This window comes from Crassostrea angulata, chromosome 8 (genome assembly GCF_025612915.1).
Source record: "Crassostrea angulata isolate pt1a10 chromosome 8, ASM2561291v2, whole genome shotgun sequence".
Taxonomy (NCBI): Eukaryota; Metazoa; Mollusca; class Bivalvia; order Ostreida; family Ostreidae; genus Magallana; species Magallana angulata.
The window spans coordinates 15,472,346-15,497,500 of NC_069118.1; the positions used below are offsets into that span (position 1 = coordinate 15,472,346).

General features: G+C 33.6%; 1 protein-coding gene across 17 annotated transcripts in view; it reads left to right on the forward strand.

Annotated features, from left to right (window-relative positions):
• LOC128158574 (uncharacterized) overlaps positions 1–25,155 on the forward strand; it is a 35,521-nt gene that overhangs the window by 3,603 nt on the left and 6,763 nt on the right. The window contains exons 8-39 of one of the 17 annotated variants that reach the window (XM_052821453.1): positions 27–106; positions 323–488; positions 869–1,075; positions 1,572–1,733; positions 2,100–2,204; positions 2,515–2,701; positions 3,156–3,230; positions 3,625–3,777; positions 3,990–4,080; positions 4,290–4,395; positions 4,768–5,045; positions 5,381–5,428; positions 5,989–6,071; positions 6,213–6,293; positions 6,593–6,761; positions 7,602–7,691; positions 12,807–13,003; positions 13,422–13,485; positions 13,752–14,099; positions 15,137–15,343; positions 16,164–16,408; positions 16,607–16,792; positions 17,481–17,822; positions 19,043–19,091; positions 19,635–19,865; positions 20,587–20,796; positions 21,089–21,106; positions 21,325–21,357; positions 21,818–21,870; positions 22,181–22,216; positions 24,837–24,889; positions 25,069–25,155. In XM_052821453.1, coding sequence (XP_052677413.1) covers positions 27–106; positions 323–488; positions 869–1,075; positions 1,572–1,733; positions 2,100–2,204; positions 2,515–2,701; positions 3,156–3,230; positions 3,625–3,777; positions 3,990–4,080; positions 4,290–4,395; positions 4,768–5,045; positions 5,381–5,428; positions 5,989–6,071; positions 6,213–6,293; positions 6,593–6,761; positions 7,602–7,691; positions 12,807–13,003; positions 13,422–13,485; positions 13,752–14,099; positions 15,137–15,343; positions 16,164–16,408; positions 16,607–16,792; positions 17,481–17,822; positions 19,043–19,091; positions 19,635–19,865; positions 20,587–20,796; positions 21,089–21,106; positions 21,325–21,357; positions 21,818–21,870; positions 22,181–22,216; positions 24,837–24,889; positions 25,069–25,155 — 4,440 coding nt within the window. Of the gene's footprint in view, positions 1–26; positions 107–322; positions 489–868; positions 1,076–1,571; positions 1,734–2,099; positions 2,205–2,514; positions 2,702–3,155; positions 3,231–3,624; positions 3,778–3,989; positions 4,081–4,289; positions 4,396–4,767; positions 5,046–5,380; positions 5,429–5,988; positions 6,072–6,212; positions 6,294–6,592; positions 6,762–7,601; positions 7,692–12,806; positions 13,004–13,421; positions 13,486–13,751; positions 14,100–15,136; positions 15,344–16,163; positions 16,409–16,606; positions 16,793–17,480; positions 17,823–19,042; positions 19,092–19,634; positions 19,866–20,586; positions 20,797–21,088; positions 21,107–21,324; positions 21,358–21,817; positions 21,871–22,180; positions 22,217–24,148; positions 24,185–24,836; positions 24,890–25,068 lie in introns of all 17 variants that reach the window. The other 16 variants (XM_052821454.1, XM_052821455.1, XM_052821459.1 and 13 more) reach the window with 16 other exon arrangements.

Below are 25,155 nucleotides of genomic sequence, written 5' to 3' on the forward strand. Positions count from 1 at the left end.
AGTTTACTTTAATTGTTTGTTGACAGAGCTCACACTATGTCCATCACTGGTTGTATCTACTCCCAGTTCTCAAAGACTCTCCTGACTTGTTCCATTGACACAGAAGGTATGTGTTAGGCCTGTAAGATCACTCTATCCATAGCAAAGTTCATTTCGATCTGATAATGAATTACATAGTTCAATGAAACCTCTTCACTTGATAGAACTATAACGTTCAAACCTTTTGCATGTATGCATTCTGTATTATACATGTATATCAAATGAAACAAAATATGTTCAAACCACATGTATGATAAGTTTTTATACTATGTTGTTATTACAGTGAAGATGTGGAGTCTTCGCGGTGGCCTGGTCCACACGTTTCGTGGTCACTCCCGTGCGGTCACCAGTATTGTGGTGCACCCTGTCAAGCCATCCATCATTGTGACCGCCTCCCTAGACGGGTCAGTTAGAATGTGGTCACTTAACACAATGGAGATTCTCTACAGGTGAGGGAGAGTATGTTTAATGTACAAATACCGTTTAATTGTAGGTAAAAATGAAATTGGTTTATATTAAGGATTTATACCTGCTCAGTTCTTAATTTGGATAACATGATGTAATTTCTCTGAAATTCTGAGCTTTGCAGTATAATTGGCTTCAAAAATAAATTGAATTTAAAGAACACTAATTAATATGAAAATACGAACAAATGCCATGTATGGTACATGGCAACAAAAGAACTAGGGAATAGGTTACTTGCTTTATTTCTGCAGGGAGGAATAGTTCTGCTTAGCTCAATTACTTTATTTCTGTGATTAAGGGAAGTTAACTTGGTCATACCAATATAGTTTAAATTTTATCACATGCTTGCACTCTCCTATTGTAGTGTGGTGATCTCTACGGATGGGTTGATGTGGATGGGAATGACAGACGACTGTCTGATGTACTGTGCCACAGTCAGGAACATCACTCTCTGGAATCTCAATCAGTTCTACGATTTCTTTGCTGTCGCCAGAAGCCGAATTTGCCGCCTTTCTCTTGCCACTTGTGAAAACAAAACCACGCGTGTGGTTGCTGAGGGCCAAGATAGCAGGTGGTGGTTCTATACAGTTAGAGATTTAATTGAGATAAGTAGTAGTGCTACAAATGGTTTTTTTGGTACTAAAGGTTCTTTGGAAATTTTTTTTCAGTAACTACTGTTTATTCATTTTTTTTTTTCATGTGTAATAAAATTTAAGAAAATGAGGAAAACATGTTGCATATTTAATTTGCGTCAGTCATTTTTTGCAATTTTAAAAGTGTTGCATAGAAAATAATACAGGATATAATTTCTGCGTATTCAAAATTTTGCAATTTGTAAGAGATCCAAAAAAAAGCTAAAATTAGATCATTGCGAAAATTACCAGATATACGATATTTCATTGAATACAAACCTAAATTGTTAGCATATTGACTTATTGGAATAATTTGTTTGCATAGTGTACACAGTTTTCACATGATATTTTAGAGACTGATGTACATTGTACAAAAATTTTCTACATGTACCAGCAATAAATTTGGACCATATAGAAGTTTACTTTTTCTTTCAGTATGCGCTTGTTTTCCCGTAAAAGCCAGAAGAATCTGACGACTGTGTTACCTCCCCCTGATATTTCTCCCCTCCAGAGGGTGCTGAGTGCGTGCTACAGCAGGGAGTACAACATGGTGTTTGTCCTCATCACGACCATGGAGATCTGGGTCTACACAACCAAGTAAGAACACAACTATTAGTTAATTATCTAATGAAGTCTTGCAGAACTGTTGATTTTAAATTGGGGCTGTGTACAGTGTAAGCACATGGACTTGTGTTACAGTAATGATCCTCAACACACATACTTAGTAGAAAAGCATTTATTCCTGAAAAATGTTCACTCTCTTTAAGTCTTTTTTACTGGATTTAAGTTAGCATTTGGTATTGATGGATGTTAGCTTTTATTAATGGGTCTTATACAATAAGTTAAAGTAGCCTTGTCACATTTTCTACTACAAATGTAGTACATTTTTATATAAATTTCATTAACTAATACATGTAGCATATGACTATAATGATGTTTTCACACTCTCTGCATTATTTATAGAACTGATCCAAGCTGCCGTGTAATGACTTGGAATGTCCATGACCTACAGATGTCTTACCTGTCCAACAAAGGCAAAAAGGACTCGGACAACCCACTAGGGGGCTGGTAAGGGGCAGACTGTTCAGTCACAACTTATCAATTTTAAGTGAATCTTTATTTATCTATTGAGCAGAGTTTTATCTCTCTTGAAAACAGATGGCTAGTATAGTCTAATTTATTAGTTGCATTGAAAATTTATAGTTCTAGAGTTTAAAAAGAAATTAGTTTATGTATATTTAAAAGCACATAGTAAAAAGATATAGATCAGATATTTGGTGAATCCTGAATAGAATTAATCTTTAGTACATGCATATGATCAAATATGTTAAACATGTAAAAGCAAAACCTGAACTTTCTCTAAAATCCTTTATTATAGGTCTTCCTCCCTACAAGGTGGCCCCTCCCACAGGGCCACAGAGAACGGGATGGGTAACGAGAGCCTGGCCACCTGTCACTCCCTCTGTATCCTGACCTCCACTGCCACCATGTGGACAGAGGAGGGGTTCTGCTCCCCCATCCAAAACATGGACCTGGAAGAGACCTATCTCCTCATGGGGATGGAGGTTAGAAAATTAGACAGAGCTATGTTTTCTATTGTATGCACCCCAAGATCAAACATTAGAAAATATTGTTTTACTATGTCATTCTCATTGTCTTTATAAAAGCAACTTTAAACTTACAAGGTTATACTGTTTAAACTCTGTAAATAAAATAGAGGCTCATGTGGAGAGAAGTGTAAGTTCATGGTCATATTATGTCAATGTCAGTAAAAGTTCAAGGTCATAAATGCCAATAGATTAAAATGTGACTGATTACCAAGGTTATGGATGCAGTGTTTCATATGCACATAATTTATTTTCTGATTTTCAAGATGTATACCGGTAACTTGCTACAAAATGTAAAGTTTGGTTAGATATTCAATCATAGCGAACTATTTGTTGCAAGAACATTGAGCATAAAATATCCACAAATACAAAGACTTCTTATGATTAATGTTTGAATTTTAATTGACACTAGGATGGGAGGATTTTGTTCATGGATCCAGTCACCAAAGGAAAGAAATACATGGAGTTTAAAGCTTCCAAGGATGCTGTGAGTTGAAATTTTATTCCAAGTGCAGTTTCCTTCAATTCCATCAACGTTAATGCAAAGAAAATCTTGTTTCAACATAATTCTGCTGTTCAGTTTTTTTTAATGTGGAAAAAATTACTTTAGTATACATGTATGCATTTGAATTTGTAGTATCAAATTCTTGTAAAAATATCTGTATATACCAGTATGTGAACTGTGAAGGAATTTTTTGCTCCCAATGGATTCCAGAGATCAGAATTTAGGACTACAATCTGGTAAATAGTCTTAATTCCTGGACTATGATGGACTTTTTGCCTTCCATTAGAAACAGGAGATCACAAATTAGAATGAGTAAGAATCTAGTAAAAAAAATTTTTTCTGGATGTGAACTATGATGGAATTTTCCCTCTCTTAGATTCAGGAGATGAGACACGACATTGCCCACAGCGCCCTGATCACTATGTGTCACCTGAAGGAGCTAGCCATGGTACAGATATGGAGCCTGCCCCAGCTTCAGCTTCTCCACGAATTGTACTGCTCGCTTGACATCGCCTGCTACTCCAGAATGGTAGGTGATGAAAACCATTGTTGGAGTTGATTAAGCACATTGTCATTTTTTATGTGATGTGGTATGTAAGGCCCAGCAAAAATGTTAATTGTCATTTGATTTTTAATACAAATTATCACAGAATGGTTTTTTTTTTTTAATTTTTGAAATTGTTTATGATGAATTTTATAGTTGATTCAGCACTCTAAAAGTTTTGTTTCTTTTAACATCAGGGTCATTTGTTCATGTCAGGCCATTTAGATGGCTGTGTGAACTTCTTCACACTGGAACCAGCAGAGGATTGGGGATTGTTCAGAGCAAAAGGTTTGTATGTTAAACAGTAATGCATGTATTTTATGGCCTTTTTATCAGTCTTTTGACAATTAAAATTTTCTATCTCAGAGAAAAATACTTGATTTAAATTTCTTCAGAAGTTATTTAAATTTTTTCAATGTTTGTGAACATGTCTTATTTGCAATTATGCTTGCAGCACACTGCTAAGCTTTCAATTAATGATCATTTCTTTTATACAGTTGAGCCAAATAAAGATTCAGTTGTGAAGAAGAAGAGGCCTGAACATAATGCTGAAGTAGTAGCAATTGACTCCTCAAAGTCCATGAAAATTTTCTGCTCTGCAAGGTTTTTATACATCCTAATATTAAAAAAAATTAATTGTTTAAATAATGTGCATTCACAGGCACCTGTCATTATAAATTTAAGTCAGAATGAAAATAGATACCCTATACCTAATATTATTAGGTATAGGGTATTTATTTTTATTTTGACAAACATTTTTAACGTCAGGTGCCTGTGTGTGATTTATCACCAGAAGTTTGTAGTGTTAATGAACAAACATTTATGATTACAGCCAGTATTGAAAATGATTAATAGTATTTTAGACTATGATAATGATAAGAGATTGGTCATTTTCATTATATTTCATGAATCTTAAATATGTAGTTCCAAGTTCAATCATTTATGAATAGACATTGACCATGCATTAACTTTCAGTTTAAATGGAGTAATAAGAATCTGGGATGAAAACAAGCACCTGGTCACTGAAATCTTTATGGACAAGTTGGAAATAGATGAGAATATTTTACAAGAGGAGCCAGGAAGGAAGAAGATCAAGGTGGATGAGCAAGGAAGAAAGACGGTGGAAGATGAGGGGGAAGACAGCAGCAGTGACCTCCAGGACAGGTCACTGTCTGCAGCCTGCTTCCTTAACAACACAGGGGACCTGATCATTGGCTTCAAGAACCACATCTTTTTCATTGACCATACCAAAGGTAGATGCATTCTAGATTCCATTGGTGTCTGTAAGTCAACTACTGTTTACTGGGTTATTAAAATATTTTGCCTGTCTTCACTTGCGAATGGTTTCTCCCTGTCTTGAATTCGTCCAGACAAAGTAACTGTTGTGTTTCAAGAGAGATAATTGGAGACATTCGAATTCGCCCAGACTTAAATTTGCCTGCTGACAATGAAGGCGAAAGGGCAAAAATTGTTCAATATTTCCCTGTATACAGTATAATATATTGAAGTGTTCTGAATCAAAAGTTTGGAATATTTTGTGTCTTTGAACTTTTCTTTATAATTTTGAGTTTTCATTTTGAATTTTCAGTGTGTCCACACCTGACAGTCACAGAGGAAGAGGAAGAAGTTGATAAAGGTGTGTACCATGTATTTAGGATTTTGTTAAAAAATTTATATGAAACATGAATGTTTCTACATGTACTTGCATATATACCGGTAAGTCAATTTTGTTTTTTATTGTAAATTTAATTTCATGAAATAAACATTGTAACAGTTGTAAAAGTAAGCTCTGTTATTTGAGATAAGATCTGTTTTGATTTACACGAGTAATTAACCTTATTTAGCCATATAATCTAAGATACAAAGTTGTTTTTATTTTGTAAACAAATACTTTAATGATTGAATTTCTTAGGTGTTCAATTTTTTGAAACTTTTAAAAATTCATTTTATAAATTAAACTTTAGCGCATTTAATCTAATCATAAGGTGTCAGAACTCAACATACTAGTCTGCGATTTGTGTCGAGATTTTATGACTCTTAATTCTTGTACACCGTAATATACCTTCAAAGCTTTATTGAATTGATACAATTTTAAACATAAATGAACACATGATTGATAGATGTTTTGTTCAGAAACCAGAATCAAAGCTTAATTTTTAAATGTCTCAGCATTGGGCTATTTTTTGTGCATTACAGAGTCGGCCATTATTGAGGACCCCTCAGTTATCTATGAAGGAGGAGTATATCTCCCTGAGCCTGTCACCCTAGAAAACTACCTGGTATACCTTTCTAAATGTTATAATATATATGTTGAGTTTTGCAATTTTAAAAGGTGTTTTGTTCTGCCTTATTGTGTGGATGGAAAACCTATGTCTCTAGAGATGAAGCATGTTGTTAGTTACTTATCTTTTATGTTGCAGGTTCCCTTTGATTTCATTGACTTTTCTAAGGACTTTTTGGAGGGAAAAATTGACCTTGAAGAAAATTCTGATAAAGATGAGGTATATACCAACATTTTTGTAACATTTTTGAAAATGAAATCATCAAACATGTTGGTGTCAATCTTTGTTAATTGTCACTTCTCCACAGGTTCAAAAGGATATACTGATAGTATCATGGTGGATAATGAATTGTGTTTTATGATAAATGGAGGACATTTATCATAAATGTGGGGGGGGGGGGGGGGACACACAATATCAATTAAAAATGAGCAATCCCAAATTTCACATTATATTTGCTGGTATTAAAAGAAAATGTAACTGAGACTGAGTCCCTGATGATTTGGCTTGTTATATTACAGGAGAGTGAGACAGATTCTTCCCTTTCTTTGGCACCAACTGAAATCTACCAGTCCCCCCTTGATAGCCCCTGGAGCCGCTCTATGATTGACCTGACGTTGGACTCAGAAATAGACAAGTTTGAACTGCGACAACGAATGAATCTCACACTGGATGAAATCAACAAGAGAGGTAAAATATCATATATGTGCATGTTTTCCTACATATGCCTGTTTCTTGTAAGAAAATACATTCACCGGTACATTTTATTTTCAATCAAAGTCAAAGAAATCCAATATTTTACAATGTAGTTTCATATTCATTGTGTATCTTTACTTCCTTCAGAATATGTCTGAAATGTTTGGAATGCATACAATATTTGGTGGTAATGATTGCAGAAATGTTTTCTCAAACATCTTAAGTTATGTAATGCCTCTATTAATTTTTATGGAATCATTTTAGACAGAAAAACAGTCAAACATATGAAACATCATCTTAGCATATTGTATACATGTTTATTTTTCTTGCAGTAATATCATTTTTTTAAGACTAAACTGATTTAAAAAACATTTCAGTTAACTGCCAGGTACATTGTATTTCTATGATATATTTAACAAATCAAAATGCAAATTGCAAATTTTCAGAAAACTTTCAGGAGTTATTTTTCTTTGGCTTATTTCTAGGTAGTTCCACAATTTTTGTACAATTGAACAGGAAATTAAAATTTCTTAATGTAAATAGTTACGTTTAAAATCAATGTACATGATTTTATTGAAAGTTTCAACTTGCGTTGATACAATGAATAAGTTTACTGTCAAAATGTATTTAACCACTTAATACTTAATGAAGTTGATCATATATATCACTTAGTACCAGTTTATTTTTTGCTGGTTATGAGCATGTTATTTACACAGATTGATGATATATTAAATATAAATATGCAGTAGCCAAGTACACATAGTCAGAGATAGATTAAAAATTGCATGTCTTGCATGATTGAAATCTCTTGTCTTATGTATGCACACCTTGTAGCTTTGGAGAATCGGCGAGAATCAAAAACATCCACTGATCGATATTTGCGAAGAAAGTTGACATACCTTGCTCAACTGAGGAGTAAGAAACGTAATTTCCTCTATGCAGTGTTTCATGCTGCATTCCTATTGACTTGTGGCACAAAACCTAGCAAATTGGGCACCAAATAATGTTATAGCTTTCACTTTATTATCTTTTTTTTGTAATATATCACCCTATTGTCTTTCTCCTGTCTTCAAATCAGCATATCTTCTTGGTGTAATTTCTCTCACTCCCATTATTCCATTTATAGCTGCACTTCTATACCTGCACCATTCTATTATTATCATTATTATAATAACATGCACTTTTCAGATTTATTTATTGTAAATTTGAATATCGAGCATAATGGTTTTTAGCTCACCTGAGCTGAAAGCTCAAGTGAGCTATTCTGATCACTTTTTGTCCGTCGTCCGTCTGTCCGTCCGTCCGTCCGTCCGTCCGTCTGTCCGTCTGTCTGTCCGTCTGTAAACTTTTTACATTTTGAACTTCTTCTCTAAAACCGCTTATCCAATTTCAACCAAATTTGGCACAAAGCATCCTTATGGGAGGGCGAATATAAATTGCAGAAATAAAAGTCCGATCTGTATTCAAAGCGGAGAAAACCTTGAAACTGTAGAAAAAGGGGGGTGCATTTTTAAAAATCTTCTCCTCAAGAACTACTGATTCCAATTCAACGTAGTTTAGCATAAATTATCCTTATGGGAAGGAAAATATAAATTGCAAAAATTAAGGTCTAATACTGTTTCAAATCTGAGTTATTACGAAAATAATAATAAAGGAAAGGCGTGTTTCAATCAGTTTAATAGCCTTGGATTCGGCATCCGGTAAAATGGGTAGACAAGACTTGGCCTGGGCAAAACATAAGATGAGCAGTTATTAATCTGCCAATCTCATTAAAATTTCAGGATATTTGATGGACCAGTATATTTGTATTTGCTGTAAATATTACTGCAAAATAATGCGTATTTGGAATTGACGATTGCCGATCTGCCCCGGCTTTTATTTTGCCACGGCCCGGTTTTGCTTACCCATTTTACCAAGACTCGTATTCCATACTTCTAAAACGAGGTTCTTTGTTTAAAGCAGCCATGACATTATACGAAAAAGGGTCGATCTGACTATGATGAATTTGCTTGTTGTGCAACAGTTCGCGTATGAAGGGGAATTTTTGAAAGATGAAAAATATATTGGTGCCGATTTTGTGAAGTAAATTGAGGCTAAATATTTCAATGCGTTGACAGTTTTCACACATGACGTTGATGTTAGCTTGTTCTGATTTTCGTTTCGTTTTCATTATTTATGCTTTGTAACCTGGAAACTGTCGTCTGTATTTCGTGATTTTTACGTATCAAATCAAACAGAGACTTCGGTAAATCAAACAGTTACGTTAACTGTTTACCTGCGCAAATTAAGCAAAATCTGATGTAGGAGTACTGAAATACAATTCATTCTATCGGTAATTCGGCATTATTTTTTGCGTAATGGTAGATTAATGCAATAGGTTTTTGTTAAGATGCTCGGCATTTTCTCTAGTTTATTCAGTTTAAATAGAGTTTGATATCGCTTACGGAAATATGTAGGTATATACATGTATATATATGATTCATTTCGAAAAAATAAATTGTGTTCTTTATTTGTTATACATGTAGTGCATGTTTCTTGTGTTTAATTGTTAACAATTTCTATTTACTAACCATTTTTGAGTGTTTGCTTCGAATTATAAGCAAGATACAGAGAATTGCTAGCAATTCTATATGTTTGTACACAGATCTTAAAAGCTAAAGATTAAATCAAAGTACTGATAGTACTGAAAAGCGCTAACCCAGCTTCTGTATGTATATAACAGATATATGTATATAGCATTTCAGCTTCTGTATACGCACTATATTTCCTCATCACTGCATGACAGTCCCTGCAATGATGTATGTAAGCCCCGTACATTAATTTCACAATAACCCGTAAATTAGATTCACAATAGCCCGTGCAGTTATGTGCATAAACCTCTGAAACTGGTTCCCTAACCAGTTTAAATGATGTATACTTTTGCTTAGAGGGGGCGGTTATTCGATGCACCGGAAGTTGAAGTCTAACGACAATAAAGGGCTGAGCTATGCTTAGCGCTTTAAAAAGTAAAATAATTGTCAATATTTATTACGAAAATTTTCAAAATCTGTTCTTCCAGAAACCAACTTATTGAATTGTAAACTTAACCTTTTTAGCTCACCTGAGAATGGGGCCACAATGGGGGGTCGAAGTTTAACAAATTAATATATAGAGTAAATCTTTAGAAATCCTCTTCTCAGAAACTAATCGGCCAGGAAAGCTGAAACTTGTGTGGAAGCATCCTCAGGTAGTGTAGATTCAAAGATGTGAAAATCATGACCCCTGGGGATAGGGTGGGGCCACAATGGAGGGTCGAAGTTTAACATATGAATATAAAAAGTAAATTTTTAAAAATCTTCTTCTCAGAAACTAATTGGCCAGGAAAGCTGACACTTGTGTGGATGCATCCTTATGTAATGAAGATTAAAATTTGTGAAAATCATGACCCCCGGGGTTAGGTTTGGGCCACAATGGGAGATCGACGTTTTACATAGGAATATACACAGTTAATCTTTAAAAATCTTCTTCTCAGAAACTAATCAGCCAGGAAAGCTGACACTTGTGTGGATGCATCCTCAGGTAGTGTAAATTCAAAGTTGTAAAAATCATGACCCCCGGGGGTAGGGTTGGGCCACAATGGGGGATCGAAGTTTAACATAGGAATATATACAGTAAATCTTTAAAAATCTTCTTCTCAGTAACTAATTCGAAGGCAAAGCTGGAACTTGTGTGGAAGCATCCTCAGGTAGTGAAGATTCAAAGTTGTGAAAACCATGACCCCTGGGGGTAGGTTGGGGCCACAATGGGGGATTGAAGTTAAACATATGATTATATACAGTAAATCTTTAAAAATCTTCTTCTCAGAAACTAATTAGCCAGGAAAGCTAAAACTTGTGTGGAAGCATCCTAAGTTAGTGTAGATTCAAATTTGTGAAAAGCATGACCCCTGGGGGTAGGTTTGGGCCACGATGGGAGGTCGATGTTTTACATAGGAATAAACAGAGTCATCTTTAAAAATCTTCTTCTTAGAAACTAATCAGCCAGGAAAGCTGGAACTTGTGTGAAAGCATCCTCAGGTAGTGTAGATTCAAAGTTGTGAAAATAATGATCCCCAGGGGTAGGGTGGGGCCACAATGGGGGGGGGGGGGTCAAAGTTTAACAAAGGAATTTATAGGGTAAATCTTTAAAAATCTTCTCAGAAACTAATCAGCCAGATGATTCTTTATAATTGTTAAGACTTTGGCCTCAGGACAATTCTTTGGCCTCACGAGAAGGTTGAGAGTTTACTGTACGTTTATATCCCATATATAAACTATTGTTAGGGATCTTTTTGAGAACTGCAATACTCAACACATGATATGACTATAAAATCATCCTGTTAGAAAAGGGACTAATGATTATAAACATTAGAATATCCAGGGGAAAATGGATTTTATTTATACAGGATTTACATGAATTATTGTATATTGTCCAGATAGTTTGTATTATGACTCCATTGAGCTGATTTGATCATACCTATTGTTCCTCAGGTGAGCTATGTGGCCCATGGGCCTCTTGTTAAAATTGGAGCTCATTCTCTTGCAATTGATCAGTATATATGATATTGTTAAACGGAAATAACTATATATTTCACAATTTATTGATTTCATGTAACATGTTTGAAAAAATAGTGAACTTAAAAAGTTCACTATTTTTTCAAACATGTTACAGTACTGTGTCATAGGAGTCTGAAGTTTTATCATTAATAGATCTAAAATAAGACAAACACACTCTATATGTACTTAAATTCATTATAGTAGAGAATGTATTTGTTTGTTTGTTTTTATTAGTTCTAGCTCAGACTCCTGTGATTTTTTTGGGGGTATACTTCTGTTGTATTGTATACAGGCCCTTATTCTCATTTCTTTCTAATACAAGCTTAAAAAATTATGTAACATCACAGTTTGCATTTGCAAATCACATGACTTCACATAATTAACGAGGCCGAGTACAGAACGAGTACGCAAGCTTTCGCGCAGCGTTTCAGTTGTATTGTGACGTCATCTTTTTGCTTGTGTGACGCCATGGCGTGATAGTTTCAACTGCAGATATTCAGCGAAAATTGTTGAAAATATCTCGTTTGATGCGTAAAAATAATGTTATATTGTGGAATAAACATAAATGTCTCGAAGTATAAGCTATATTTGGGCTCGGGTCGAAACGTGAAGAGGGTTCAGCAAGCCTAGCCTTCTGTCACGTTTTCTTAACCCGCCTAAATACAGCTAAATTCATATATTTCAGACAATAATCATGTATTTTATATCAATGACCCTTAATATGTGATGTTATATATTTTTTTATTACTTAAATATGTCTGAATGTTTTAATAATACAATTTAGATCACCTTTTCCGCTTTTGTCAAATAAAAAATAGCCTTTATCTGACGAATCTGGGAAATTGGGCATATAAAAATCAACTTTGATAAGACCCCTGGAACAAACCAGGAGGTAAAAGGTTTTTTTTATTTGACCATTTGATGCCTTTTAGCAATAACTTTAATATGTAGAACAGAAAAAGAAATCCCTAGGGCAGAAGTTTTGAAAAAATGTAAAAAATATGCAAAATTGATACATTTCAAGCAAAATCCCATAGGGTCCTATGTTGAAGATTAACACACTTTGAGATGACCCCCTAAACAAACGGTGTGGTAAATGTCTTATTTTTTAATCTTAAAATAATAATTATATCAGTAGAAATTCATGTAAAAAGTTTCATCCAAAAATCTAGGGCAGAACAAATTAGACCCGGCCTCGTTAAGTGTATACAAATAAAATATCATATGGAATCAGTCACCAGTGTAATTCATTGTATGATTTAATGAAGAGTTCATGTACAACTACATATTAGTTAGTAGTTACAATCATTTTTAACAAAGAAGGACAATCTCTTTCCATGTTTTAATGTGTTTCAGCATGTGCATGTACTACTTCCATTTATTACAGATTTATTTTTATATAATACAGATTGATTGCACAAAATATTGAAATATCTGTTTTACATAACATTCTTGTCTTAATCAGATGGTAAGAGAAGGAAAAGAAGGAAGGCAGTGAACATTGTGGATGATGATGACACACCACATGCCTCTGATAAAGAGTCCGAGGGAGAGGGCCTACCAAAGTTTGACTTTCCTATGTTTGGATCCTCCCCTGGACCCTCCCCAATCCCCACACCCTCCTCCCACCCAGCTACCCCAGAGCCAGAAGAATTTGTAGAGGTCAGTATTTGTATTTTCTACATGCGGTATTGTAGCTTTTCACTAATGTAGGATGATTTTGATGACAGATTTACATCACAAGTAAGTATTACTTATTATTAAGTAAAATATAAGAACTTGAGAAATTATTGGTTTGTAAATTATTTAAGAGCTACTATATGCAGGGTTATTTTTCCCCATGTTATTTGCACCCTTCTACACTTGTAAACAGTTTCTCCCCATCTTGAATTTTCCCAGACACAGTTGTGTTGAAGGAGAGATAATTTGAGACATTGGAATTTGCCCAGTCCTAAAATCTGTCTGCTGACAACGAGGGCCAAAGAGGTGAAATTCATGGGGGCAAATATTTCCCTGTATGTAGTATCTCAAATTTATCATCAATAGTATTAATTTTTTTGTGCTGCATTAATTTATTAAGGAACCTGAAGTACAGCCACAAAAACCATTGGATGACAATTTTGTTCTGAAAGAAGTTCCACAAGGTGAGATATTTCTATTTTTACAATTAAACACTATCACTTATAATAAAATCTATAAAGTTTTGTTTCTGTTTGAAGCATTATATTCTTCATATTTCTATAAATCATCTTTTTCAATTTCAATCATTTTTTATCAAACGAAAAATATTGAAATCAAGTTGTTCAATAAATATTGTTTGTTTATATTTGTACATTCAATTATTTCATACAATTTATCTCCAGAATTTTTGCATTAACAATGACTTTGCTTATTTTTTCTCTAACATTAGAGGACACAATTGGACATCTTCCCTCAGATGAAATAGACTATGTAATAAAACATCCCCCTGTCCCATCCCTTACACCAGCAAAAGAGTTAGAGTCCCTTGATTACCCGGATCAGAGATCCAAATTACAAAAATTACAAGAGAAATTGTCCCCAGAATCTCCTGTTTCTTCCCCTTCTCTCACTTTACAAGAGCGTACTTCGATATCCCCTGATACCAAGAGTATGTCCTTTGTTTTTGAGAGTTCCCCCACCCCCGATACCATGACCTCAGAATGGTCTTCTCAGTGGAGTGAAGATGTCCAAATGCCCAGGTCTTGTAGCAATTCTACAATAAATATTCCATCAAGAGGTAAAAATAAAACTTAGTACTTGTGGAGGTATTCGGCTATGTCATAGAATTAGGGTGTACACGTACTATATATATATATGTTTGTATGTTGGATGGACACAATCTCTTATGCAAGGGGAAGGAGGTTAAATCATTTTCTCTTGTAGCACAACTTTATTAAATTATTTTTAATGCATATACATGTACATTGTACTCGGTTTATTCAAATAACGCTAATGACTGTTTCAATTTTTCAATGATTTTAAGCAAATTAATTCAGTGAATTTTTTAACAAAATACATGTAACTTAATCTAGGTATGAAATATTTAATACCTGTACATTTACATTACTCAGATAATTCAAAATGAAGCAACTGACTGTTTCATTTTATCAATGATTTTAAACAAATTATTACATTCAGTAAAGTTGGATTGAACATAATAACTTTCTCGGTACGAGTTGCACACTATAATGTTACTATCTATGCTCTTCGGGTCATACTCATATAAACCAAACACAAAAAGTGTTTAACATTATTTGGAGATCAGCACAAGTTTGTTGAGGTGAAGGTAGCAATTGTTCTGTTGGCACAGTTCTAAGGTTTACACTATCTGGGCTCTCAAAAATATACAGTGTTTTTGTATTAAATGTATTTACTGAGATCTGTTTGACTTTTTTTATACATGTGGAGGCCTTCCAAACATTTTTAGATTCATTGAAGTTTAGAAACATTTTTCATTAAAATTTTATACAGTTTTATATCTTAGCAAGTGTAGAGCTAGACTTTTGTCAAATAGTCTGTATGAAGTATAATGCAGATGGATGAAAAGCAAGTTATATAAATGTATCAAAACTTGTAGATTTTGAGTGTTTTTTCTTGAGTTATTCATGCAAGTTGTAATTCATAAAAAATGCTTCAATTATTTAAACTGCCTTAGATGTTATTTTATAATACATGATTTTTTTGTATATATTTCGTTTTAATTGATTTTTTATATTTACATTATAATCAATATCGTATGTTCAGAATAATAATTGGCAAGCATCATTACTTCAGAAATGACACCCTTGGAGCTCAACAATATCATTAATGCACAAGATTCACCAGACAATGTTGATGGAACTGCGCAAAGCGTAAATAATGAAGTCATATCAGAAATGCAATCTGATCAAATGTCTAGTGCGAGAAAGGGTACAAAATCCAAAAAGGAAACCCCCAGGAAAATTAAAGCTGTCAAGCAGAGAGAAAAGGAAAATGCAACACGTAAAAGATCACAAATATACCCTCTTTTGATCTTCCTTTGTTTAAACTGTACCCATTACAGTAATTTCTCTTGATACTAACAAATCTGGTGAAAGATCTACAGTTTCACTGTATCCCTCTTAGATAAAATATGTTGTGGCATATATCTGCCCTTTACATGTAAGATAGATTAATTAGGTCAACATGCAGGAAATGTATGTCAACATGTACGATAATTATGTCTATATGCAAAATAATTATATTGACATGAAGGTTATCAAACTTTTTTAGAATATATGAATAATATGAGTAAGTTTTGAAATATTATATCTTGAATGTATAGAGCAGAAATATGCCAACATAACAATCGTATTGTATGGTTTATGTTCTGAGCATTTCTTAAAAAAAGGACTATTTCTATTTTTTTTTCTTCTCTATCTCTCCAAATCATACCATCAGCGATATTTATTCACGGTAAAGGATACTTTGTAGAAAGAGTACTTATAACGGTCCACTAACTGTCAGCGTTCGTCACCACACAATGTCCATCAAATCTGAGTTCACAAAGGGTTGTCCCTGCACTTTGTACACCAAACAAAATAGTGTCTGTTTTATGTCTCTGTACTTGCTTGCATCTGCTTTACATTCGTCTTTGTCTTTGATAGATAAAAACTTTATAGCGAAATTTACAGGATTTTTTAAATTGTTAACTTATCTGAGTGTTTGAAGTGAAGATTTTTCCATCATGAAATATTTTTTATAAACGAAATCAGTAATTTAAAGACAAAAGGATATCTTTTCCACGGAACACTGACAGAATTGTTTTTGCTCCTCTGTACAGCTGACGTAAAGGATGCAAACGCACAACAACAAGTGGAAACAAAGACAGACTCCTCTGAGGAAGAGGAAGTCATCCCAGATCGCCGGAATAAGTACAGACTGGACAACATCAAACTGGACGTTAAAGGTCTGATGAAGGGGGCCGCTAAACACACGGTGAAGAAACAACCCACCAGGAAAACGGACCCCTCACCGGCGAGGTCCGACCACACCCACGCCAAGCCAGAGGAACAGATTCTGACTCCCGTAAGTAGGATATAATGGGGAGCACAGTGAATTTTGAGATGGCTTTAGAACAAACTTAATCAGATCAGAACAAATATAAATGTTCTTGTGACATCTTTAAAATTCTAAAACCTGGGTTGTTATTGATATTTTGGTAGAAGAGAATCAAATAAAAATTCCCCTACTTTTCTTATAAGTTAGACCCCTTTTCGTTAATAGGAAGAATTAGCAAAGAAGCAAGTAGAAGAAGAAAGACGTTTGGAAAGGGCAAAAAAGCAAATGCTCAAGGAGAGAAAATTTCCCAAACGTGGAAACAAACCAACGCGTGCAGAGCTTATTGCAGAACAAAGACGATTGGAAGAACTGAAGAAACAGCATCCCTATGGTGTAGCCCCACAGCTCTCGGTATGATCGACTTAAAAAGAGTAATTTTTTTTTTATCCATGTTAAAAGTTTAAACATACTTCACAATTCACATGTAAAACAAATAATTTACAATTGGTTAAAATGGCTCTAAAACATCCCCAAAACAAGAGTAAATGTTTATGACGACTGTTTTTTGTTTCAGTAAATTGTTCATATAAATGTGTTTGTTTTCACATACAGGTTTAATCAATAACAAGGGTTTGTGGTAAATTATTAAGAACTTTAGACTTGTATAGACATATAGTGTCATAAATCTGCTTCTACCTAATCACCTAACTTTATCAACTTGTCAAGTAAAATGATACATGTGAACTATGTCAAGCATTATCCCTGCAAAACTTCTTACTATTCAACTCTTTACGAAATATTTCAGCGATACTATGATAATCTCTGATCTTTTATAGTACATATCTGTTTCATGATTAATACCTCCGTTTTTGAATGAATTATTTGAAATTCTCGACTTTGTAGTATTTCAAAGTAGAAGTGACTCTAATTTGATTTGGTAACAAAAGTAGAATATACTAATAATTCCATTGAACAATTTGCAAATAAACCGTTGTTTAATGTCGAAGCCGCACTCATATGTGGTTGACACCTGAAAATATTTTGAGTACTGATATATTTTAAGTTTCATTTTGAAAGCGCTTTAATTTGAAATTTACAGCAACAACTTAACAAACCAAAAGAGGAAGAGAAAAAAGAGGAAATGAAAGATGAAATAAAAGATGAGTATCCTTTGGTACAACTTGAGCCTCCTGATCTGGACAGCTTTCAAGATGAGCTCTGGAATCCACGAGAAACCGGCGTCAGTGGAACCAGTTTAATGGGAACCAAACTAGATCTGCCACAAATTAAGAGGGGTGCCGCTGGTACTCCCGGTCCTAGAATAATCAAACCACCACCAACACCTACCCCCATGTCAAGGGGAGCAACCCCTCTTCCGCCCGAAAATAACGGGTTTTTACAAGTTCCCTCGACCCCAACTCCTGGAAGCAGACAGGAAGAGGTGTGTAAAATTCGTAAAGTTGCAGGTTATGGGTTTAAAGTTATTATTGAAATGTGATAAATAGAATAGGAGTTCCTGTTTTGGAGTTTGCAAAGGTTTGTATCTTAATTGATATGAAAAAGATATCAAAATGGTTTTGTCTAAAGTTTATTCATGTAGATGTTACCCTTTCTTTGAACTAAAACAATGCAGATTTAATCATAATTTTTTGCTATGAATTTAGAAAAGAAAATGTTAAAACTACCCAAATTGTGTGACATCTAGAGACATGGTTATAATCTGTCAATTTTCCACACAGCCAAAAATATTAAAACATGTTACCGATTTTTTTTGTTTTTCATAATACCACAATACAAACAAATTACATCTAAAGAGTGGAAATTTTATGGTTTATGCACCTTGATCGCACATTTATTACTTGACCATATTTTCTTAACATACGAATCAGCAGAATGCTTCTTTTTCAAAGCTAACCCCGCTAACCCACTAAATGTATGTCAGTACAACTCAGAATTATTTAACAAATAGCTACTCCCTCTGTAATTAATTATAAAGATTGCAATTACATACCTCGGAAAGGGCATAATGGAGAGGGCTGATAAGATGTCTTGTAGAGGGAACAAATGACTTTTGACAAGTGGTGATTTAAATAGACTGAGTAAGCACGACAGCAAACACTAAACTCCAAAGACCACGTTTATGAAAGGACTCTGTCATTCCTTTTAAATTACGGGTTTTCTTCCAGATTTCTAATTATTTAAATATTGGTGGACCGGATTAAGCGGAGGTTTCTGTGGGTAGTTTACCATGGGGCCAGTTAGATTGCTTCACTTCAATGTTGTGTCTGTAGGTTCTTGTGAAATGTGTGCGTGATTCAATGTTGGTTTTAAAGTTTCTCTTGGTCTGTTTTGATGTTCTATGGGATATACATGTACCATGCCGAAAATATGTTTCCGAGTTACTGTAAGTTATGATGTCTGCAAATAGCAATATACTCACTGGATAGGGGCGATCAATTGAAAGCGAGAACAATGTGTCAAATGAAAACCACTTTTGTGGAATTTGCCTAAGTATATATGGTAACTTTAGATTTTCGGCATAAAAATGTCATTATATTTTATAAACTCTTATTGCCCGCGTCTTGTTTTGATAATTGTAATGTAATGCAATATACCATGTCTCCTTACAAGCATATAGATACTTGGTTCTCTCTATTTCAGATTGACAAACTTCCAGATGAAGTAAGGAGGGAGCTTCAATCCAGACAAGGTACTGAATCGTTCGTTTTAACTTATTTTTTTAAATTTTGAATATATACATGTAGAAGACAATCAGAATTAGGTATAAGAGTTGACGTAGAAAGAGCTAAACAATTTGTGTTCCGATAATTAAACAGATTAAAAATTATGATGATAATTTCTTGCAAGATACTCAAAACAGCTAACGCAAATGATAATAAAACAAACCTGTCACCAGGAAGTACATGTTAAACATAATTTTCAAATTCTTTGTTTGGATCTGTTTTGGTAAAAAGACCGATCATCGACAAGATATAGTATTTGTTCCAATGTCATAACAGATGCAATTTTAATGGTTGATGATGTAAATTCTGTTCCTTTTTCTGAGTTATAAGTTTTATATTTAAAATACTTTGATTGAATTACTGCATGTATATATGTAATATATTTTCACCGCACAGAGGTGTTTGTATAGAAGCATGATTCATTGCATGGGATTTATGTAGTAATGTACTAGTAGATCTTAGTATCAAAGAATGTTTGCATGCAATATGAATGCTTACCAATTTGGCAGGCCGCATCTCTCCGTTAAAAGGACGTGATGAGGAAGAGATTGATCGGGAAAACCTTACTCCCGACATTGAGACAGCTGTCCAAAAGCAGTGGACTGCTCAAAACGATATACCGGAAAGGCCCCGTTCAGAGACTCCTACCGCGGCTCTTAAGAAACTCTCAGACTCACGAAAAAAGCCCCCAAAACTGATCAGGGTTGACCTTCCGAAAGAAAGTGAAGGATTGGAGACATGTAATTCTATGCTTATCAGCATTGTCTTTTTTCGTCCTTCGTTGTTCCTTGATTTCGTTCCTTGTTTGCTTTCTACTTTTTTTAACAATGGATTAACATTGTGATGAAATGTAACTACAGCTGTGCATCCACTCATTTTTTGTTGTCTAACAATCAAACGTTCAGTTACCATTCCTTTTATTTTTTCTTAAATATAGAAATAACATGACTGTACTAAAATACCCGTACTAATATAAATACTATGAAGAATTAGTGCCTTTTGTATATACATGTACATGTTTATCTCACCTATGCTTTCCTCGTCCTGTGTCATTCCTCGCAAATAACAACACTGACCACTATTTCTACCTTGCATTTGTATTTTAGATGTTTAACAAATTCAACGTTTACAGCTTTGTGTATATGCATTTTACTTATTCGTTTGCATACATTCTATATAACCTTGATGCTTTCTATCACATAAATTATTTTTATACATTTCCTTTGTAACAATTATCTTTTGTAAAATGTAAAACATCATGTATTTACACTATTTCAACTATTATGTTATTGAATTTGCATGGTAAGAAGTTTCACAATTTTGTTTGCATAATTAAATGATTCACATAACACTAAAAAAGCATGTATTTTTACGCCGTAAAGATGAAGAATTACTTATCCTTGTAGATGATGCGATACATTCAAATAGTTAGTCATTACTCCACGTATTATTTCCAATCAGATCGCACGAGAGTTGCTTCTCCAATTTCCGAGATGACCGAAGACCGGTCACACTTGAGTGGCCACGAAGCAGACGATGAAATGATAGATCACCATGGACACAGGAAACACTACAGAACCCGAAAAGAAAGGTCGTTATTGACAAAAGAAGAAATCAAATGCATTCAGCAGAGGCCAAATTCTTCTTTTCACAGATCCAAGCCTGCAGAAAGTAAGAATTTGTTTTTACCAAGTCGCTAATTTTTTTTGGAATTACAATGCATAAATTCTTAACTCTTGATTTTCCATACCTTGCTAAATTTGCAAATTATGCCCATTGCAATTGAGTAAATGCAATGCATTAAAGAAATACCAATTTTATGACTCTTTTGTTCGTTTTTGAACTTTTGCTTATCAGTCTTGGAGATGGTGATACCTTTAATAATGTAGATCAAATTGTTGTCCTTTAGAACGCCTCTCTTTCTTTATCATCTCTTTTTCTCTCTTCACTTTTGTTGTGATAGAATACGTAGACATTCTTGGTAAGATATCTTCTTTCACCGTCTTTTTATTTTGATGTTAACAATCACGTTTGACCATCTCAAGGGAAAGAATCAAATGTCGCTCTTAAATGAAATTATTTTACAGTTTCCCCTCAATGTTTTAAATGTCATCTGCCAAAATTATAACGGGGCTTTTTCGATGTTAATGACGAAACAGCAAAAGGATAAATGCTTTTATTGTTTAAATTGATTGACAGGAAAAGTGCATTTTCTGGACTATATTGAGTATTGTGAGTTAATTGTCGAGGTTATGGGTTATTGCGCAAGAGGTTATGGTTTATGGAAACTTAAAGAATATGTACACGAAAGACACTTGATAATTCACCGTTCACAAATGCATGTAATTTGTCCAAATGTGTAGAACAAATTTCACGAAATGATTAGAATCACTTTATGTAAGAAAAGCACGCTTTGACTTAGAATCCAAAAAAACACATGTTAAAAATCTAGAACTGCTGCATTTAAAATTCAATGGTAACTCAAAATATTATCGAATCATGCAAGAATGAAAATCATGGGAAAAACACTTTTTATTTGTTTTGTTTTTTTAAATATTTATATCATTCTTAAATGTTCAATTTTATAAGAACTGTGAATTTAACGTATGAAATGAATACTTTTGTAATATTTCTTTCGTCAAATAATTAGTTGTTACATGTACATTTTAATTTTACTGAAATATTTCAACAGCTCAAGATGACCTCACACGGCCAAAGACAGCACATGTTCGTTTCCAAGCAGAGGTACGTTAAAGATTATGTTATGATTAAAAAATAAGTAAATTAATTTACTTGTACTCCAAATTTCGACAAAATTTATTTAAACCATTTTACCATTTTGATGTGATCTTACCTACGTTTTGCACATTAAATATACATAAATAACATTTTAAGAAGAAAGTACACAATAAAAGTATAAAGCAATCGCGCTATCGTTTCATTTTAGTTTATTTTGTTTAATTTAGTCAATTTTAAAATACTGTATTTGATGTTTTGTTCACACATTGTCACGTATGACACATTTACAATGTTAACACATGTGTTGACTTATTAGTCCCCGGCCTCAGAGACAGAGAAGATCAACGTGGCGGTATGTGATTCAGGAAACCCTTTAGAATAGTAACACTAGTATACTATCAGTAGTTTTCCTTTGATTACCTATACATACCCTATAGTATCACTCGTACTATCAGTAGTTCTATCGACCTTATGTCTTCCAGAAAGAAACATGATATTGATATGTTGGAAGTTTGAAATTTGAAAATATTCTCAATATACATTAGCTAATTTTATTTTTATAAAATAAACTTTGGAATATATTATTCTTTATATGGAAAGTTTCTTTCTAGGATAGAAAAGACAATGATTAATACCATCTTATCTGTAAACACTCGAGCTATGTTTTAAATTATTTATCTGTAAACTTAGATTATTAGTTGTAGAATTTCTGTTTTGCTTTATTGTTACATGTAAACAGTGTCATATGGACATCACTTAGGCAAATGATCTTTGAAACAATTACCCCAATTTCTTTTGAACCAAACAAAATGTTTGATATGGCGACGCGTTGTCTAAATATTATAAGCATACAGCGTCGAAGTTGACCTGTTTTTTTGTATGCTGTATACTTTTCATTAACTTAATTTTAAAGAATGAAGACTTCTAGGATAAGATTTTTAATTCTTGTAGGGTTTTCTAACAACAAGTGCAATAAGGACATATACACAAGACGATTTCAGTCAGTCTGTAATCTCGGGTTTAATAATCAAATTAAAATTTCATTGACCTGTGAAATAATGCACAGCTGTTGAAGTTTGATTTTAAAACTACACAAAGTCTTTGTGATGGTTTACTTTTAATAACATCCCGAGTACAGCACAAGATATTTTATTTCAGTTTAAATTGGTTCCATTGTAATCAAAACTTGCATTTTGTAAATTGAAAAAAAATAAAAAACGAAGAAAAAAATTAATTGCATGTAATGGATGAAAATTAAAAGACTGCGCATAGAAACTTAAAGTTTAATTTTAAATGAGTAAACTTCAGAATATAAGTAAAACTCTTACATTTTCTGCCGAGTTTAATTTCACCCTAACGGTTCTTGGTGGTTTATTATTCGTGAGAAGGTCTATTCGTCCGTCGGTTGTTGTCAACTTTGCAGAGTATTGATAAAAGGATTAACAAGATTAATTTATGTTTAATAAGTCGTTTGATTTAAGAACTTAATGCATGTTTTCAATGCATAAATTACTTAAATTGATAGCCAGTAGACACATATGGAGGCAGTTAAAAGATTCCTTTTGAGAAAAAAAGTGTTTCTCCATTGAATGGCAATTTAAATTGCCAATTGGTGAAAGGTATTTAAGCGGGTCGGAGGTCTTTCGGTTTGAATTTTAAAAAAAGTATGATCTACAGACTCCAATTTTAGCCGTGATAAACTGGATATTAGATTCTGACTGGCATTGTGAAAGGGGGCTTTGAAGTGTTTTGTGTCCTTTGGATCCAGTTTTCACCCATAGAAAATCTCACGGACGGCCGATTTCATTTATAGCGTGGGGCATGTGAATTCTTAAATATTCTTATCATCTGACAAATAATGGTTATGAAATATAACAATAGTTCTGGATGTATTGATTCAAAAGTGAAAAACTACCACTTTATTTGCAAAGATATCGATCGAATTTATTTAAAAGTAAATTTCAAACACAGCGTGGTGTTCCATCGCCTGTGATCGATGATCGCATAGTGAGGGTTTAAATGTTTGGGACTTTCCAAACAGTAGGATTAGTGTATGGGAGATAGTGCGACTGACAACGCTTTATGATATGGAAAAACTGTCAAAATTGATTCATCGTCCAAAAAGCTTTATCGACAGAAATTGTCGTGGTTTTTATATTCTTCGATAACCGTTTTGAAAATCGGCTTATAAGAAGTGCAGTCTGTGTCCGTCACAATGGGGATGTGAGAATGTAGTGTTTCTATATTCATTTGCACTTAACTTATTGTGATGCCTAATTTACAGTTAGAACTTATTTTGGAGCTTCCAGACAAGTTAGAAGTAAGTAAGCACGGGGAACAAACGGCTTTAGCCTCTGTTTTCTGTATGGTTGTGTGTGGTGCTCTGAAATATTTACATGGGAATGATGCGGAGCAAATTGGAATTATAACATGCTTAAGGTTTGAACATGTATAAACAACAGTGTCGTGGTGTATCATATTCCATTATATTTTCAACTTTTTGTATGGTTTTGACATGATTATGTATTTGCGGATGTATGTGGTTTGAAAATCTGTGACAGCAGTGTAATTATTACGATGCGTAAATAATCTGAATGAAGTTATTTGAGTTGTATTTCAGCAGCATAACTATATATAATGCTTGATACATTTATATGCATGGCTAGACAAAACAAATTTATATCCAGTACTATTAATCAAATAACAATTGAATAAAATTATGGATTGTGAATACACTAACAGCTATTAATTGTTCAGTATTTCTTTCAATATGAAATGTGTTTTGCAACTGCTACTACTCATTTTTAGTAGTCGATTGATCATGGTTCTATTTATCAGACAAAGCTTTTGTTTTCATGATAAAAAAGTTAAAAGAATTCTTATTAAATATTGTTCTTTGTTACAAATTTGTTCAATGCGACAGTTTAGTTCAAAATCATTACATACCGAACACTCCGTTATTATTGTTACAGGATTTACAGAATGCGTTTGAGGATGCTTTGGAGCGGTACAACAACATTCACGGGTAAAGTATTAAACGTTGTTTATAAAAGCTTTTTTGAATCATCTTTGTAACACCATATTGCATCTGTTCGATTTTTTAAAGAAATAATGCATGCTCAACCTTTTGCTTAATTATTTCTTTACATTATCTAGATGCAGTTTTCACAAAGATTTACGTTGTGTTTTTGTTCTTTGTTTAAGGGAATCACCCACAGATAAAAGTAAACTACTCTACAAAAATGATGGAAACGCTTTTGAAGAGAATTGGCAGGAAAGAGAGATAGAGAG